The 19,499-nt window shown below is 40.5% G+C and overlaps 2 protein-coding genes across 2 annotated transcripts in view; one reads left to right on the top strand and one right to left on the bottom strand.

The window, feature by feature from the left end:
* The first annotated feature begins 754 nt into the window (after nucleotides 1–754).
* LOC142652879 (mediator of RNA polymerase II transcription subunit 1-like) overlaps nucleotides 755–19,499 on the top strand; it is a 173,209-nt gene continuing 154,464 nt past the window's right edge. Inside the window, exons 1-4 of the mRNA XM_075828565.1 lie at nucleotides 755–996; nucleotides 9,567–9,651; nucleotides 11,191–11,245; nucleotides 11,928–12,060. Coding sequence (XP_075684680.1) covers nucleotides 910–996; nucleotides 9,567–9,651; nucleotides 11,191–11,245; nucleotides 11,928–12,060 — 360 coding nt within the window. The 5' untranslated portion in view covers nucleotides 755–909. The remainder of the gene's footprint in view (nucleotides 997–9,566; nucleotides 9,652–11,190; nucleotides 11,246–11,927; nucleotides 12,061–19,499) is intronic.
* On the bottom strand, nucleotides 1,051–4,561 carry LOC142652273 (uncharacterized). The gene is made up of 3 exons (XM_075827923.1): nucleotides 3,830–4,561; nucleotides 1,219–1,468; nucleotides 1,051–1,060 (listed from the first exon to the last, which is right to left on the bottom strand). The coding sequence occupies exons 1-3, from the start codon at nucleotides 4,428–4,430 to the stop codon at nucleotides 1,051–1,053; spliced, it is 861 nt and encodes a 286-aa protein (XP_075684038.1). The 5' UTR covers nucleotides 4,431–4,561.

The raw sequence follows: 19,499 nt of genomic DNA, 5'->3' as shown, positions 1-19,499 counted from the left end.
ACATTTTGTGCATAAACTTTCTAAATGCTGTTGTGAATACTTTGAGGGGTCTAGTTTCTAAAATGTCGTGTTTCATAGGGGTGTCTAATATATAGGCCCCTCAAAGCCACTTCAGAACTGAACTGGAAGCCCAAAAAAAATAATTAGGCAATACTTCGCTTCTATACGAACTAGTTAGCGATTCACAGTGTGATGAAGTAAGGGGAAGCAGCGCTTATACGAGCGGTGCACCCCCTTCAAACAGCCGATGACTTTTCAGTTCACAGGTAGCAGAGTTACATGATGGGGAATTTGTTTTCCTGTTGTGTAACTCTGCTACCTGTCAATGGAAAAATCAGCTGCCAGAGTGAAAAATGTTTCCACACAGAGGAGTACCGCAAAGAAACACCTGGGAATCAGACATGATGGACTAACATTTTTCCCTGTGGTGGATGACTTTTCAGTTGACAGGTAGCAGAGTTACATGAAGGGGAATTATTTTTCATCGATGGCTAGTTAGGAGCGCTGCTTCCCTTTAGTTTTTTCTTGCTCACTGTGAATCTCCGACACAGGATGCAGCGGCGATCCACAGGTATTGCTCCTTTTATCCCAATTCACATGTTAGAATTCAATTTTTTTTATTTTATATATATATATATATATATATATATATATATATATATATAATACAGTATTTAAAACTAAGACTGTATAAACAGTTAATATACATTTAGAAAACTTATAATTATAAAGACCAAACTTTACGTATCATCATATAGGGTCAGTGTTGTTTAAAAACGCAGATATCCAGTGATTTCAGCTTGTGCTAGCAGTAATAGAATGAGAGCACCAAAATGAAGACTGAGATTGCAGAAGTTAGTAGAGCTGGGTGTAGTAGGCGGAGCAAGTGCACTGCTGCATGCACATTGCATGCTGGGACTAGAGCAGTGCATGCAGGGAGGAGAAACACAGGAAGAGAAGAGGAATGAACTTACTGAGCAAAACAAACCTCTCCAGGTAAACAATAGGGAGTAATGTTACTAAAACCATTTATTATCAAGAAAAAGATAGTCAGAGCGCACTGATATATTAATAGAGGAACATTGCATTGATTTAAAAAAAAAAATAAAGTATTGGAAAACCCCTTTAACTGGGAAGAGCGAAGAAATAGCCGGACAACTGTTTAATTTAAGAAAGAAAGAGATGCCTGCCAGAGACTTAGAAATGGAGGCAAATGACAGCCTCCTACTAATCAGGCTACATACACATTTTAAAACTAGACCTACCTCATTATGAAAGAAATTACAGTTCTCATTAACACAGAAATTAACCCACTCCTTCCAAGCAGCTGAATAATCAGCCCATGTTCTTGGAGCAAAGGATCTCTGAATATTAACATAGATTAGTCCCAAATCAGATTCCATAAATGAGGAGGACACGGAATTCCACAAAGCTCCGCTTCTGGTGCCATCGTTCTGAACCTCCGCCACTGACAACGAGATAATGAATCTGCTATATCATTCTTTTTTCCTTCTATATAGCTAGCTTTCAACCAGATGTTCAACTTCAGACAACATAAAGTTAAATGTCTTAATATCTTAACTACTAATTCACATTTTGAAGATAATGTGTTAATTGCAAAGACCACACCTTTGTTATCGGTAAACAACAAAATACTCCTATTCTTAAAATAATGACCCCATACAACTATGGCTACCAAAACCGGAAATAATTCCAATAAGACAATATTTGAAGTAACTTTGCTTACACGCCAAGCACTGGGCCATAACTCAGCCGACCATTGACCATTAAAGAATGCCCCGTAGCCCATACTACCGGCTGCATCCGTAAATAAAGACAAAGAGTCAGAATCCTCAAAATTAAACTGCCAGCAACTGCGTCCATTAAATTTAGATAAAAATTCTAGCCATACGGCTAAATCTTCTTTTAGCTGAACCGTTAACCTAATATGGGACCTAGGTGACTTAAGACCCCTTGTTGAAAAATACAGTCGCTTTGAAAAAACTCTTCCCATAGGAATAACTCTAGAGGCAAAGCTCAACAACCCTAAAAGTGACTGCATATCACGTAATGAACATTTCTTCCTAGCTAACATACTGACTAAAGAAACCCTTAACTTTAACAATTTTTCCTCTGGTAAACTAAATTCCATTCTTTCAGAATCTATTCTAATACCTAAAAATTCTAATGACCTACATGGAAACACAGTCTTCTCTTCAGCTAACGGAACACCAAAAAATTTCATAAACTCGACAAATTTTAACAATAAGGAATAACATAACTCAGAACTAGCATCACCTATAAACAAAAAATCATCAAGATAGTGCAGAACACCTCCATCCGGAATTTGCTTCTGCACTACCCAATGTAAAAAGGATGAAAATGCCTCAAAATAGAAACAAGATAAAGAAAAACCCATTGGTAAACATTTGTCATAAAAATAATCACCTTCAAATTGAAAACCTAGAGAGTTGAAACCTGCAGGGTTAACTGGTAGTAAACGGAAAGCTGATTTGATATCAGCTTTTGCTAAAAAAGCATTTTGACCAAACTGTCTCAATAAAGAGACAGCCTGATCAAACGAAGCATAGTGTACTGTCGCTTTAGACTTGTCAGCATCATCGTTTAATGAAGCCTTAAACGGGTAAGAAAGGTGATGTATTAAACGGAATGAATTCAATTCCTTCTTAGGGACAATTCCTAAAGGTGAAAGTCTAAATTTTGTAAACGGCGGATGTATAAAAGGACCAGCGATCCTGCCAGTTTCAAGCTCTTTCAGGATTTTCTGATGCACAATATCCTTATGCTGCTGGATGGATTTCAAATTATCCACCCAGCAACAACCAGATCCTTTGAAAGAAGGGATATCAAAACCAAACTTAAAACCGTTAAAAATTAAATTAGCTTTCTCCCTGTCTGGGAACATTTCTAGCCAAGGCGCCATTCTTATTAATTTCACTGGCGTCCATGCTTTTGGATAACTGTTCTTTGGAACTAGGGGGGTGAGACTGGTTTGCTCTTTTAAAACAGCGACACATTGGGTGCGAACCCCCACAAAAGGAACATTCATGTTTATACCGACAATTGTTCAACCATTTACACTGAGCTTCATTATAAGCAAAGCAAACTCCTTTCCTCAACGTATTCTGAGAACTAGGCTGCTGCTTGGGCACTGACCTTTGTGGAAGCATTAAACTAAGCCACAAACCAACATCCTTAGTGCCCCATTTTAATGAAGGGTACACTGCCATCTTCTGGCGAAACATTTCATCATAATTGTACCATGCTAAACCACCAAACTGGCGGTAAGCCTCAAGAATAATGTCTACATGCTGAAATAAATTACTAGAATTAATGAAAGACTTTTCCCCTAAAACTGAAGCATAGATACAGAACGCCTGTAGCCAGTTAAAGAAAGACTTAGGAGGAGAACGTTTTTTATCCTCATCTTTATCAGACTTACCATCCTGCTTGACAAGAGTCTCCTTCGCGGATGGTAATAAAGAAAATAAATCTATAAACTCGTTCCTCCAAATACGCTCCTTAATTGCTGGCTGTAAATGAAAACCTAATGGCGAAATATTGCAAGACATCACTTCCTTACAACAAGTTTCCGAAACACCAATTCCTTTCTCTAAAACAGGAATATTACTAAAACCAGCATTCTGTAAATGCTGACTACTATGCTTCCATACATCAGCGGGGGAACTAGCAGGAACAGCCGACTTACTGACCAAATCAGCTAATAATTTTAAAATATCAAACATTACATTAGAATTGAGGGGAGGGGGGATGGGGTGGGACAGATAAGGGGTAGCTGGCATCTCACCACTCTGTTCCACCTGTCCTGGGTCGTGCACCACTTCTGCTACCTCCTGCTGCGTGCCTGTAGATCCTGGGGAAACTTGCTGACAGGAAAGTTGACTCCTGGGACCTCTTCTTCTCCTTGATACTGGCGGGGGTGGGGAATAAGCCACCCTAGTCTTCCGGCTCCTCTTCCTCGGTTGCAGCTCTGAAGAAAAGTCCTGCGCCGCCTCTAAAACCAGTGAGGCCGGCGCTTCCGCTGTGTCCTCCACACCATCCTTGGAGCAGGAGGGGGTACCCGACCAACCTGTTGTCTCCCGTTCTCTGACTAAACTTCTGGCCAGCGGGTTAGCCAATTGCGCCGGCACTTGCTGCGCACTTCCGGCACTGTGCGCCACCTTCTTTGATGACACGGTCGGCCGCCTCCTCTCAAGCTCCGGCACCTGGAGCGAACGTCCGGAACTGCGCTCCACCCTCAGTGATGACTCTGCTGCAGACTTCATCCTCTTGGCTGCAGCTGATGACGGCACCTCGAGCGACGACCCAGCAGGAGACACTGCTTCCTCTATGTCGTCTTCCAGCCCAGTAAGTTCGCTTCTTCCCTCGACGGCGCTGCTGCTAGGCATTGCCTCAGCCAGTTTTCTCCTCCTTCCGACTCCGCTCTTCTGATCAGCTCCATCAGCAGGACATCCATGGCGACGGTCCAATCTTCAAAAACTGGCTGCTTGACCACGATGAACTGCTCCTTTTATGTCCAATTTTCCCGCCTTTAGGATTTTATCAATGACCAATCAGCTGGCCTTCCACAAAACTGCCTGGAGATAGAATCTGCCAGAACCTGCTCATGCAATTGCACAGCTGACCTAGGTCCAATCAGCTGGGACCAACTCCAAACTGCCCAGAGACAGAAACATCTGGAAACCGGCTCGTGCCACCAGCACAGCTTACCCGGGGGACACCACGATGGTAAGTACCATTCTAATATAAAATAACAAATGGAGAAAAGAGGGAAAGGGGGAGAGAAAAACATACCAAGCAAAAAAACATATTTTATTAACAACTTATGGGGGGCCGTGCGACCATGTGTCCCCCAGGCAATAGCCTGGGGGGCCCCTGACAATAGTTTCTTAACATCCCCACCTCTAATGCCACAAAACACTCTGTCAATACCCCATGCACTGAAAGATTTTGGGTCCCTTTGGCTCAGAGGGAATGTAAGTGGATTATCACCCTTGGTACAATGGCCCCTGTTGGTCTGAACGAGACACTAAGTTGTCTCATTCCTTTAAATTCTCTATCTTCATTTGTTTTTAATTTGTTTTTTATCTGTATATCTACTAACATATGTTTTTGTTCTGTTAAGTTTTTTATTCTACTACTCTATTCTGATTGAGTATGCCTGATTTATCTATGATCACAGCACTTGGGACGTGAGAGGCTGGATTCATGCGGAGAGACTTTCAATTTTTACATCTCTGAATATGTTGGGACCAATTCGAGCGTGTCCACACAATGTCGATATACTAATATCTGTTAATACATCTGTACCAAGTGATTTTTATTGTAAAATTGTAATGTACGATTAGACTCCCTTATGTATAGCTTTATTTCCTGATGAAATATTTAAATTTTTCTTATTACACACATTTTAACTTCTTCACTTATTCGTTTATGCATATTATTGCAGAAGAATAGAGGGAGAAGGCGGGTTTACTGCATTGATGAAGATTAAGATTGGCAATAGTTACCAGGACATCGAGGTCGACAACAGATGGATTGTACCCTACTCGCCATTTCTTTCTAAGACCTTTCAATCTCACGTTAATGTTGAATATTGCAACTCCGTAAAGGCGATCAAGTACATCTGCAAATAGGTCAACAAAGGATCAGATCCAGCAGCATTTGGCTTGGAAAGACCAGGAAGACCAACTGATGAAATCAATTGCCAAGAAAGACTAGAAAGAACAATTGATGAAATCGATCGCTTCCAAACTGGACGTTACATCCGTAGCAACGAGGCTGTAATGCGAATTTTGGATTTTCCAATTCACGACCGCTATCCGACGGTAGTTCATCTCAATGTCCACTTGGAAAATGGACAGAGAATCTACTTCACCGAGGAAACTGCTGCACAACAATTTTTGCAGCCCAAAGACACCCCGCTGACCGCATTCTTCAAGCTTTGCCAACAAAATGACTTTGGAACATTGCAGTATAGGAGTGTCGTTGCAAAGAGTTTAAGCGAAGAGTCCAAGGAACACCAGTTGAAGTTCATGTTGGAATCAAGTCAAGTGATGCTCTTGGCAGAGTCTACATATTGCACCGAAACAACCACGAGGGCTGCTTCTTCCAGTTGCTTCTTCACACAGTAGCAGGCCCGACATCGTTTGTTAGCCTCAAGACCGTTGCCGACCATGTTTGTACAACCTATCGGCAAGCATGTCAAGAAAGGGAACTACTTGAGAACGATTCTCATTGGGACAAGACTTTAGAGGAAGCAGCAACCTTCCAATTACCAGCAAGCTTACGAAACCTATTTGCTGTCATACTCACGACATGTGAACCATCCAAGCCACTTGAACTGTGGGAAAGTAAAGAGAGCATCTCTCTGAGGATATCCTTCTGCAAGCACGACGGCAAAACCCAGGACTCCAATTGGACAGCTGTACTTCGCAAATCAACATGTCATTGATCCTACTTGAAGAAAAGACCCTCATGATGGTTGGACAGAGACTTGAGCAACTGGGACTTCCCGCGACAGAAAGGAACAACGACAAAATACTTGGACGGGAATTGCTTCGAGAAACAAGCTATGACCTGAGCGCTCTGGAGACTTATCCTGCAACAAATGAACCTCTTTTGGTTGCTGACCAAACGACGGCGTACGATCAGATCTTAGACATGGTTGTGAAAAACACCGGTGGTATTATCTTCTTAGTTGCTCCTGGCGGAACAGGAAAGACATTTGTCAAACCTGCTGTTGGCAAAGATCCGACCACAATCCAGGATTGCTCTGGCTGTTTCTTGCTTGATGGTGGCAGAACTGCCCATTCAGCGTTCAAATTACCGCTCAACTTGACTCTACATGTGTCTCCTGTTTTTAACATCAGCAAAGGTACTGGTGTGGCAAGTGTCCTCCAAGCATGTTTGATTGTCTGGGATGAATGCACGATGGCACACAAGTTGGCGCTTGAAGCTCTGGATCAAACTCTGCAGGACTTGCGTGGAAACAATACGGTCATGGGAGGTGTTGGCCGGTGATTTACGTCAGATGTTGCCTATTAATCCAAAGAGAACACCAGCAGACTAATTGAAAGCTTGCTTGAAGCAGTCGGTGTTGTGGAGGCATGTGAAGAAGAGGAGTCTGACTACCAATATGCGAGTTCATCTGCATGGAGATGCCACAGTTGGTGAGTTTGCCAGCAGATTACACAATCTGGGGAATGGAGATGTTCAAGTTGACAATGGGACGGATCTGATCAGCTTCCATGATGATTTCGCAAATTTTCCCAAGTCGGTGGAAGAGCTTACAAACCGTGTCTTTCCCAACATCGCCTTCAACTACAGAGATCATGAATGGTTATGTCAACAGGCAATACTGGCTCCAATGAATGATGGCATGGACAGAATCAATCAGCAAATTCAAATGACTCTGCCAGGTCAAGAAAAGCTGTACAAGTCCACCGACAGTAATTGACCCCGATCAGGCGGTGTACTATCCGACAATTTCTCTCTCTCGAGCCGCCTGGCTTACCTGCCAATCGATTTTGATGAAGGTTGGCTCACCGATCATGCTGTTGAGAAACATTGACACTCCGAAACTTTGCAACGGGACGAGGCTGTGTGTCAAGAAGTTGATGGGGAAGTTGTCTTTATTCCTCGCATTCCCCTTGATGTTCCTTTCGAGTTCAAGCGGCAACAGTTCCCAGTACGCCTAGCTTTCGCAATGACCATTAACAAGGCTCAAGGTCAATCCCTGAAAGTGGCAGGAATACACCTTCAAAGTCCCTGTTTTTCCCATGGGCAACTATATGTTGCTTGCTCCAGAGTCGGCACTGGAAAGAATCTCTACATCTTGGCACCGGATCAAAAGACAAAATAACATTGTTTACAAGAAAGCGTTGGAATAGAAACATGCAGTCCTAAATCAACACTCTATAAATCGGTAATGAATATATTGCTTCATTTCATTTTCTTTTATGCTTCCAATAAAATTATTTACACTCTCTAGCAATTAAATTCATACTGAGAGAGGTATTTAAATAGTGAGCTTTTACTCTATCTATACCGTAAGTCAACCTCCCGAGCAACGCCGGATATAAAAGCAAATTTTTAATAAACTTGCAAAAATATCTAAAATTTGGTTTTCATTTTGTCATTATGGGGTATTGAGTGTAGAATGATGGGGAAAACAACTTTTTAATGTTTTTTTTTTATTTTAGCACAAGGCCTCCACAAAATGTGATCTGGTCTAAAGACTATCCAAATGCACTGTATATTCAGGAGTGTAGAGTGTAGCACCATGAGGCTTTTGCATTGGCTTCTAGGTGTGGAAATGTTAGAAAATTAAGGAGCCAAAGTCATCTGAGCAGAAAACTCTGTAGAAAGGAGTCGTGGCCATGAAAAGTTGTCATGGAGGTCTGGACCAGAAGGAAAAGAAACCGGATAGGCCATCAATTTTAATAACCCCTTTAAAATGAATTGCTGCCAGTACATGATTACTATTGGCAGCATACAATAAGAATGAAGAAACCTGTACGATTTTGTGAGTGTTAGCCAGTTTGACCAATTATCAGTTAGACAGCCTGTTATTACCCTTGGGGTACTGTTCGTGTTAGACTTGGTTTGTTTACTAGCTAGATAGCCAGTCATTTTTACGGTTTAGCATCAAGTTTATCATATTTGAGCAGAGCAAGAGGACAGGAATATATATATATTACATAACGAAGAAACTGTGATCTGAAATTGTTGGAAATTAAGGTGTCGAGTATTAACATTGGTCTCTGGAAATAAACCACGTTCTTGGTTACCATTACTTCAGTGCATGCGGTGCACGTATTGCATATATTTTATATGTATTTTATTAAACTTTGCTCTGGCTTTACCCATTTCTCTTTAAATAAATAATCTTAAGGGTTAGGTTTTATCCTATGATAACACCAGTTTAAGAGTTTTCAGTGAAGGGTAAGAACTTTTATGTGCACTAAATTTTATTTAATTTTATAATGAAACTGTTTCTATGAAATGATCATTACCTGTGTGGTCTTCGTTTGTCTTACATATGAACTTATGCCCAGCAAGACCCTGCTTCCAGTGTGTAGGGTTCTGTTTTTTATTTTTCTCCAGTGTTTTTTTTATTTTTTATTTTTTTTAACCCTTGTTTAGGAAAACGTTGTTATTTCGATCTAATCGTATAATCAAAATGCAGAAGGCATGGTATAATTTATACTGAAAAAAATATTTGATACTCCAAGTTCATTTAAGTAAGTCCCACACTAGTACAGAGGCTGATTTCCTGACGCTCGACTTTTTAGTAATTCATTGGGGAAGCAACCATTGCGTTTTGCAAAAAGGATGGACGAGCCTAGTCTGCTGGTGTGGGTCACAGAGGAAGGATCCGCACCTATCAGGCATTTATGGTATAACCTGTGGATATGTTTTATAAATGTTTAAGATGGGAATACCCCCTTTGATTCACACCTAGCATATTTTATACATTTAATATATATGTCCATTACAGTGACAATTTCTCTCTCCTGCAGGATAAGCCTGCTGCAAACACTATAAAGAACTCAACAGAACATCCAATTTTGAGGTGTACAAATATAATGCAAGAAGCTATTAAAGGTTTGTAGAAATAGCTAGTCCATAATGTGTAATCTAGGTTGTGTTAAATTTATATCTACTAAACTTTAAATGATGGCATATAATATACACACAGTACTGTGCAAAAGTTTTAGGCAGTTGTGAAAAAAATGCTGCAAAGTAAGAATGCTTTCAAAGATGGAAGTGTTTTAATAGATTCTATATATATATATATTATTTTTATTTTATTTTTTTTTAATTAACTTAATACAAAGTAAACCGAAGAGAAATCCAAATCCAATATTTGGTGTGACCACCCTTTGAATTCAAAACAGCATCAATTCTTCTAGGTACACTTGCACACAGTTTTTGAAGGCACTCTGCAGGGGTGTTTCAAACATCTTGGAGAACGAACCACAGATCATCTTCTGTGGTTGTATGCTTTCTCAAATCTTTCTCTTCATGTAATCCCAGACAAATTCGATGATGTTGAAATCGGGGCTCTGTGAGGGTCATGTAATCTCTTCCAGGGCTCCTTGTTCTTTACACTGAGGATAGTTCTTACTGACACTGGCTTAATGTTTTGGAGTCCTTTTTACTGCTGCAGAATAAATTTGGAGCCAATCGGTCGGTTGCATGATGAATAAGTATCTGCCTGTATTTCTGAGCACTGAGGACACCATTAATCCTGACCCAATCCCCAACTCCATTTGTTGAAATGCAGCCCCATATTTGCAAGGAACCTCCACCATGCTTCACTGTTGCTTGCAGACACCTTTATCGTACTGCTCTCCAGCCCTTCAGCGAACAAATTGCCTTCTATTATAGTCAAATATTTAAAATCTTGACTCGGTCCAGAAGGGAAGAAAGCGTGATGTCTTTGATCTGCTGTACTAAGTTTCCTTGCCCAACCACTGCGTCTACGGTCCTCAATGTTGCCCGTTTCTTTGTGCTTCTTCAAACGATCTTGAACCGCACACCTTGAAATCCCAGTCTGCTTTGAAATCTTTGCCTGGGAGAGCGCTTGCTGATGCAGTATAACTGGCTTGTGGTGTGCTCAGTTATGCCATGGTGGACCTGTGACTTGAAACTGTTTTCCACAACCTCAACTTTGTAGCAGAGTTTGGCTGTTCCTCACCCAGTTTCAAGCCTCCTACACAGCTGTTTCTGTTAGTTAATGACTGCTTTAACCTACATTTGAAAATGATGATCATTCTCACCTGTTTTGGTATAATTGGTAAGTCCTACACATGATTATATAATCCTACAGTATCCATGACTTTGTGCAGGTGTACATAGTAGATTTGATGCTGTTTTGAAGGCAAGGGGTTGTTACACCAAATATTGCTTTTGATTTAGATTTCTCTTCTGTTCATTCACTTTGTACTTTAATTGGTAAAAAACAAAACACTAACATTAATATATTTTCAAGTATTCTTACTGTGCAGAATTCTTCCACAACCGCCTAAAACTTTTGCACCGTACTGTAGACAATCTCTCATTGCAATATATTTTTTATTTTAAATTCATTTTTTTTTATTTTTTGCATTGTTTTCACATATCACTTTCTTTAAATTGTAGCAAAATCCCTTTCAACCTTATTAACACGAATAGAGTCCATATCAAAACAAAAGGGGTAAGTAAATTACCTGAATGTTATCGTTTTGGTAAAGTTTCTGCTTTAGTTTATACAGTACCTAAAATGCAAGTAAGCTTCCGATCATTACAACTCATTGCTTATATGTGCAATGGTTCCAGGAAACGGATATTACCGTACTTCCACGTGTATTACTATATTATAGATCCATCAGAAAACAAAAACCTTTATAAATAATGTAGATAACTGCATACAAATTATGTAATTTGCGTCTTAACAGAAAAATTTTAAAGATGTTAAAAATAGTATGCAGTAAGATCCTCTACCCTGAGTGACTGCTGTAGGCAGCCAGACTTTTACCATTTAAATCTGTATATACATGGGATTTAGAGCGCCCTATCTGAAAAACTGAAATTATTTAACACACAAGGTTGAATGTAGTGATCGGGTCATGTATCAAAGTATAACAAGTTTCTAAAAAATAACTTACTGATGCTTATGTAACAATATTGTGATGGACTCATGCACCCTTGTCAGTGCTGTTAATTCTTGATTGAAAATGTTGAAATTTATTACTAAATTTGGCATAGGTTTTTATAAGCTATCTTTTCTGATGCAATTGCATTTTTTTTCCTTATGCAGATTCATATATATCTACCAAATTAAAATCCGCTAAAAAGTGTGAACTGTTAACCATTTGTGACTTTTTTTTAACACATAGATTAGAGTCCCACTTGGGCCCAAATGGAAGAATCTGCTACATAACGTCAGAAATGTTCTACATAGAAGTTCAAGTGAAGAAAAATGGACATGTAGCATTTGTCAAACTGGCTCATCATGGTGAATCCCCAACGGTAACCGTTTTCCTTGCATAAAATACAATTGTCACAATGTGGACATTTTATATAATTTATACAAAAACTATTTTAAGCAAGAATAGTCTATGAAAAGTGTAGTAACCTGGATGTCCATGTTTTCAAGTAGACCGCTACATACAAGAGTAATGTAAACCTAACAAATATTCAGTCCTATCATTCTTGTATACTAAAAGGTCTTGATAAGTTCATTATAAATATTACAATAATCCAAATAACTTTGAAAAACAAGAAAAGTAAATTGAATCTCAAAAGACTTGCATGGAACTACTTGTACTGCCTAGAATAATCCCTCCTCAAATTCCTTTTTGATACCCCATTAGTTGTTGTGGTGTACTTGTGGTTGCATTCCCATGGTAATTACCATTTCAGTCACTATTAATCGAGCCACTCAATGCAAATCTATAAAAACTACTTGGAGTGCAAAATAATGGGCATAATGTATTTGCCTAAATGGATTTAAAGGGTTTTTCCATACCTAAGAAATTGATCTCTTCAGGATAGGCCACCAATACCCCCACCGATCAGCTGCTTTGAAGGTGCCACAGTGCTCATACGAACGCTACTTCCCCTTCATTTCAACCTGCTTGTTCAATGGGAGAAGGATTTAAAACTGAACCGCCGCTACAAGTGTGTCGGTGATTCACAGTACGAGCAGTGGCAGGAATGAAGGGGAAGCAGCGCTTGTATGATCGCTGCATCCTCTTAAACAGCTGATCGGCGGGGTGCCGGGAGTCCTGAGGATGGGCCATCGATTTTCTTAGAACTGAACAACCCCGTTTTAAACGGGTTGTATGAGATCAGAACAAAGGGTCTACTTTTCTTCTAGGGACAGTGCCACTCTTGTCCATGGGTTGTCTGTTTTTTAACTAAATCGGGCTGAGCTGCAATACCAGACCGTGGACAAGAGTGGTGCTATTTCTAGAAAAGAAAAAAACAAGGGCTTGCTTTTTATTTATTTTTTAATCTCGTACAACCGGTTTTAAAGGGGTTGTCCAGTCCTGAGATTCGTAAAAAGGGTCAGTTTATTTTTTCTTTTTTTCTTTCTAGAAATTGCACCACTCTTATCCATGGGCTGTCTGGTATCGCACCTCAGTCTGATTTAATTAAAAAAACAGATGGGGAGGCGGTGGGGCGTGTCAATGCTACAGGGCATAATGACTTGGGATGCCACAACATGCTGTCTCCTTGGCGTCTGATTCTCCGAATCACCTGTTGATGTCTGTCCCCTCATGCCTTCCATTTGTCCTTGATTTGCTGCTTGATGCTCAGGTCCCTGCCTTGGCGGTGAGTTTTTTTTTTTTTTCCATTTTTGCTCCCTGGCGTTATTAAACTACCTGGTTGGATACTGGGCCCCGGATGTTTTATCCCAGTTTTGCATGATACCTGCATTGTAGTGGTCAGCGTGCTTAGCTGTTCATTTAGCTGTATGCTGGCTCCGGTCTCGTTTTTTTGCCTCCTTTCACCTCATGAACTAGGAAGAACACCAGGGGGAAATTCTACTCCATTGTCCGGGTGGGATCATTCTGATTATATATTATTTATTCCACACTATAAACTATGGGAAACACATAACTGTTTATTAATTTTTCTTCTTTCTGCCTGGCTTTCATCGAGTTGTAAAGCTTGAGTATGGTGCTCAGAAGTTAAGAACGAAGACATTGTGATATCTACAATACACTGTATTTCCCTGGTGGCTGCACTGTAGGAATCTGTTTACATTGCTGTATATAGACTTTCTCCATAGTAAGAGAAAATTGGATTTATATAGCTTTTTTTTTATTTTTATTTTTTTAAATACATGACCCTTGGTGCAAAATACGGGTCTTGATGTTCCTTGCATAATTGGTTGTTGAATGATCATTCCAATTGTAAAACTATATAAGAATTGCATGGTTCCACTTTTATTGTGAGGAAAAGGGATACAATGTTTAAAAAAAAAAAGAAAAAAAAAAGGAGCAAGCTGGTGCAGTCAAAACAAGGGCTGATCCTGAGTTTTCCCCCCAATTGGATAGGAGGAACAAAAGAGGTGAGTGACCATAAAATGGATAAATATTTGTTTTCCCCAGTTACAGCATACAGGGGGCCTAAAAGACTTAGTGAGGCTGGTAAGGATAATCGCCATATAGAACCAGTGGAAGATAGCTCAACTTCTACTATTCTGGAATTCCAGGCTGGGGTTGAGGATAAGCCCACTTTGGCTGACCTATTAAATGCGTTCAAACTGTGTAATGAAGCCTTAATGATACGGCGCCCCAAATAAGCGAGATAAAAAAAGACACCTCCGTTATTTGTTCAGAAACAAATTAGACGAGAGGAAGGGTAGCTGAGATTGAGATAAGAGTAAGCCAGGTTGAGGACAGAATTAACGAGGTGCTGAAGGAACTAAATCAAATTAAATCCGAAAAAGAACTGTATAAAAAAAATTGGCCGAGTTGGAAGATCAAAACCTTAGATCAAATATTAAAATAATCTGAATCCCGGAGGGGTCTGAGGAAAAGAATTGTATTCGATTTATCCAGAAATGGCTTAGTGATACTGTCAGAAAGGAGATAGTTTTAGACTTATTCTGTGTAGAACGAGCTCACCAGGTTCCCTTCAAACCCCCAGTATGAGGGGCCTTCCCTCGCACTATAATCGCTAAATTGCATTGTGCAAAAGATGAGGATTCTATAGTGAAAAGAATGAGAACTAGGTAAGGTGGAATTTAATGGTTCAAAAATATTTATTTTCTCAGACTACTCGATAGTAACCCAGAAAGAGAGGCAAGCTTATTGACGTAAACCGTAGACTTAGGGATGCAAACATAAAATATTCTATGATGTATCCTGCAAAGTTAAGGGTTATTAACCAAGGAAGAGTAAGGTTTCTGGATTCAGTCAAATTGGCAGGGGAGTGGCTGGAATCAAAAGGGGTTAAATAGAAAGGGAAAAGAGAATTTATGAATGGGAATTTTGGTGATGGGGGTTGTCAGAAATTGCCGAAGTTTGTGCATAATGTGTGGGGAGGAGATGTCTTACCACCAAGTGGAGTGATACTAGTTGGCCCAGCTGTTGGGCCTCGGTCAATGGGGGAGGGGGTAGGAGGGGGTTCAATGGCTGCAGGGATTTTATATATATTTTTATTTATTTTTTTATTCGTATCATTGCTATTGATCGGTGTTTGTAGTTCTATAAGTAGACATGGCTACAATAGTGATATAGAATATTAGAGGTATGGCTCAAAAGCTCAAAAGATTAGTGATTTTTAGAACCATCGGGAGAAAATTGCCAGCCGTAATCTGTCTCATGGTAACCTCTCTTGTACCATATGTGTTTCTTAGTATAGATAGGAAATAGATCGCATTTCAATACCCCTATACATTCTCTAATTATGCACGGGGAGTGAGCGTATTAATACGTCGAAGTATTAAATACAAATATTTGGAGCAAAAATTAGACTCTTGCGGAAGATACGTCTTTTTGAAATGTGAACTTGATGGTAAAATCTGCTTGCTAGCGGTTGTGTATATTCCTCCACCTTTTTCAATGGAGGTTTTGATATGTCAATATGAATTTTCGGTTAACGATGTGGAGATACCTATATTTATTTTTGGGGACTTTAACTTCTTCCCGTCGCAGCCACTTTCGGACCAGATGACAGCCTCTATTTTTAACCCCTTCCCGACATTTGAGGTATCCATACGCCAAAGTTGTGTAGGGGAAGTATGGAACGGGCTCACAGAGTAAGGGCTTACTTCAGAGTAACGAGAGGCATCCCGCTCGTTTAACTTGTTAAATGCCGCGGTCAATAGTGACTGCAGCATTTAAATCGTTCGAGGCGGGCGCCTGCCTCTAGCAGCTCATCACGCCCCCCCGAAACGCAATCGTGGGGGGTGATGGTTGCTGTGGCATCTTTGGTTCCGGCAGGGTTTAATAGATGTCAGTCAGAATCACGATATACTGCAATACATTAGTTTTGCAGTATATCGTGCAAGCGATCTAACGATTGCTTCTTTGACGTCCCCTAGGGGGAGTAATAAAAAAGTAAAAATTAGTAAAATAAAGGGGTTTATTTTAATGTAAAAAAAAATAAACATAATTGGTATCGCCACGTTTGTAAAAGTCTGAACTATTACAATCATTAAATCATTATTTAACCCGCACAGTGAACGCCATAAAAATAAATAAATTGTAAATGCCAGAATCTCTCATTTTTGGTCACCTCATCTCCCACAAAAAGATGAAAACATCGCATGTACCCCAAAATGGTATCCTTAAAAACTAGAGCTTATCCCACAAAAAAATAAGCCTTCATACCACTTAATCGACGGAAAAATAAAAGTTATGGCTCTCGGAATTTGGCAACACAAAATGTAATTTTATTTTTTACACTTAGGTTTTTACTTGTAAAAGTAGTAAAATATAGAAAACTATATATTTGGTATCGCCATAATCTTATTGACTCACGGAATAAAGTTAACATGATGTTTTAATTGCACAGCGAATTCCGTAAAAACGACACGCAAAGAACAATGGAGAAATCGCAGTTTTTTTCATTTTCTACCCCACACATTTTTTTTCTCTATTTCCTAGTACATTATATGGCCCAATAAATAGTGTTACGAAAAACTACAACTCGTCCTGCAAAAATCAAGCCCTCATAGGACTATATTGACGCAAAAATAAAGTTAAGGCTTTTGAAAGGTAGGAAAGAAAAAACAAAAATGAAAATCTGAAAAAGGGCTGTGGCGGGAAGGGGTTAAAGAGGCTCTGTCACCACATTATAAGTGCCCTATATTGTACATTTTGTGATCGGCGCTGTAATGTAGATTACAGCAGTGTTTTTTATATTTAGAAAATCGGTTGTTTGAGTTATGACCTATTTTATCTTTTTATATTAATGAGTTTCTAAATGACCAACTGGGCGTGTTTTACATTTTTTGACCAAATGGGCGTTGTGGAGAGAAGTGTATGACGCTGACCAATCAGCGTCATACACTTCTCCCCATTCATTTACACAGCGCATAGCAATATAGCTGTATAACTATGTGCACCACATACACACTCACACACACATTAATGTTAATCAAGTGTCCTGACAATGAATAGACATTACCTCCAGCCAGGACGGGATGTGTATTCCGAATCCTGACACTTCTCTGCACTTCTCTGTGATTTACAGCATATCCTCGCGAGATTACGCTGTAAGCTGTCATTTACAGAGAGATCTCGCTGTGCTGTGCTCTAGTCTCACACAGTCGCTACAGAAGTGGTCAGGATTCTAAATACACATCCCGTCCTGGCTGGAGGTAGTGTTTATTCATTGTCAGGACACTTGATTAACATTAATGTGTGAGTGTGTATCTGGCTGCACATAGCGATATAGCTATATCGCTATGTGCTGTGTAAATGATTGGCGAGAAGTGTATGTCACTGATTGGTCCGCGTCATACACTTCTCTCCACAACGCCCACTTGGTCCAAAAGTAAAACACGCCCAGTTGGTCATTAAGAAACTCATTAGCATAAAGCTAATATGGGTCATAACTCTGTCAAAAATGATCGTTTTTCAAAATAAAAAACACTGCTGTAATCTACATGACATCGCCGATCACATTATGTACAAGATGGGGCACTTATAATGTGGCCAGGACTTTAGTTACATTTTTCAGTCCGTATTAAGGGAAATCGGCCGATATGACCCGCATTCCCCACTATCCTTATCGGGCTTGGGAATGACAACTATGGTTGCATCATACAGTGAGGGAATGGAGACAACCCTTCAGTAAACCCCGCATTATAGGTGGCAAGGAGCTGAGGCACAGGTATCTCCTGATATCGAGCGTAAACATCCGGGGGAGGCCATCAGGACCTGGTGCCTTCCCAGAGGGAAGGAGGGATATAGCCTCTGCAATCTCCTCTACAGTAAGGGGTGCATCAAGGGCTTCAATTTGTACAGACGTATGGGACGGGCGTCTAAGGGGTTGTAAATAGGCCTTAATGGCATTAGGAGATACATTAAGGGTCGAGGTATAAAGATTAGAGTAAAACTGCCGAAACACATTAGATATGGCAGAAACTGAAATGACAGCATTCCCATTAGTGTCTTTAATGGATAATATAGCCATATATGTAAGAAGCTTACTGAATTCATTTCCCAATTAAAAAAATCTTTGCTTACAAAAAAAAAAATAGCCGGCGTTCAGCCCTAACGTTCAAAAGTTAATCATATTCTCTCTGTACGCTCCTCCATGCACCAAATTTAGCAGGAGTAGGATCAGAAACATAGCCCCGTTCTGCTTCAAGCAATTTATCCGCTGCACACTCCTCCGACTCTTGCGTCTGCCGCTTAACAAAGGAGATCGAGGCGTGAAGGCAGCCCCTCAGGTATGCCTTGGCAGTATCCCACGTCAACAGATTGTCAGCGGATTAGTGATGAATAGTAGTGTGTGTTAGTCAGTAATTCTATCAGATTCAGGAAACTGGGATAGCCAGAATGGATGAAACAGTCAAGTGCGGGACATAGGAGGCAAGCCAACATCAATGGAGAGCAACATGGGGGAGTGTTCAGATATTCCCCTTTGGAGATGCTGTATATCCGCAACATTAAGCATAGTGCGAGGGGTACAGAAGATGTCAATACGGGAGAGAGATCGATGTGGGTGAGTAACAGGAGTACAGCAATTCTTGATGATGGAGATGTCGCCAAGCGTCACTCTAGCCCACTGCATCTAGCCATGCCCCCCTCCCACACCCGAACAAAGCGGTCTTTCAGTGTGTCGGGTACCATGTTAAAATCACCCGCACAGATCACCTGGTGATCCAGATAGATCAGGGAGAAGGCCAAAGCCTGATTCAAAACAGTCAGGTCAGCAGGGGGTGGAATGTAGACAAACGGCAGGACTAATCAGCAGGTATCTACTGTACAGGCTATGAACACAAAACGCCCCTCAGGATCAGACTGAACGGTTGTAATCTCGAAGCGAAGGGTATTGCGCATCACCACCCCATGAGAGGAGTGGCATGAGCCATGCAACCTGCCCACCCATTGTTTTTTCAGGGAGGGGATGTGTTGTGGCAAAAGATGGGTCTCTAATAAACACAGTCAGGGGAATGGGGCTGCATGATGGAGAACGCAAGGTTCCTCTTAAGGGGACTATTCATGCCCCTGACATTCCATATCAGCAATATAAGCAGTGGGTTAGCCATAGTTGAACAATAGGCAGTAAATCAATAGATATTTACTCCTCCAGCTCCGTGGAGCTCCATCGTGGCGACCACAGCTGTGAACATGCATAGTAATAGCAATGCAAATAAAGCAATCTTATAGCACAGAAAGGAAATATAGCACGTCTGAAGAAGATGCACAATAAAGTTCAAAAACAATCCTATCCCCCCGTCCCCCCCAACAACCCACCCACACCCCACCTATACTAGC

Source organism: Rhinoderma darwinii, chromosome 5, assembly GCF_050947455.1.
Source record: "Rhinoderma darwinii isolate aRhiDar2 chromosome 5, aRhiDar2.hap1, whole genome shotgun sequence".
Taxonomy (NCBI): domain Eukaryota; kingdom Metazoa; phylum Chordata; class Amphibia; order Anura; family Rhinodermatidae; genus Rhinoderma; species Rhinoderma darwinii.
Note: the sequence above shows the minus strand (reverse complement) of the source record. Positions and strands in the feature narration are given on the sequence as shown.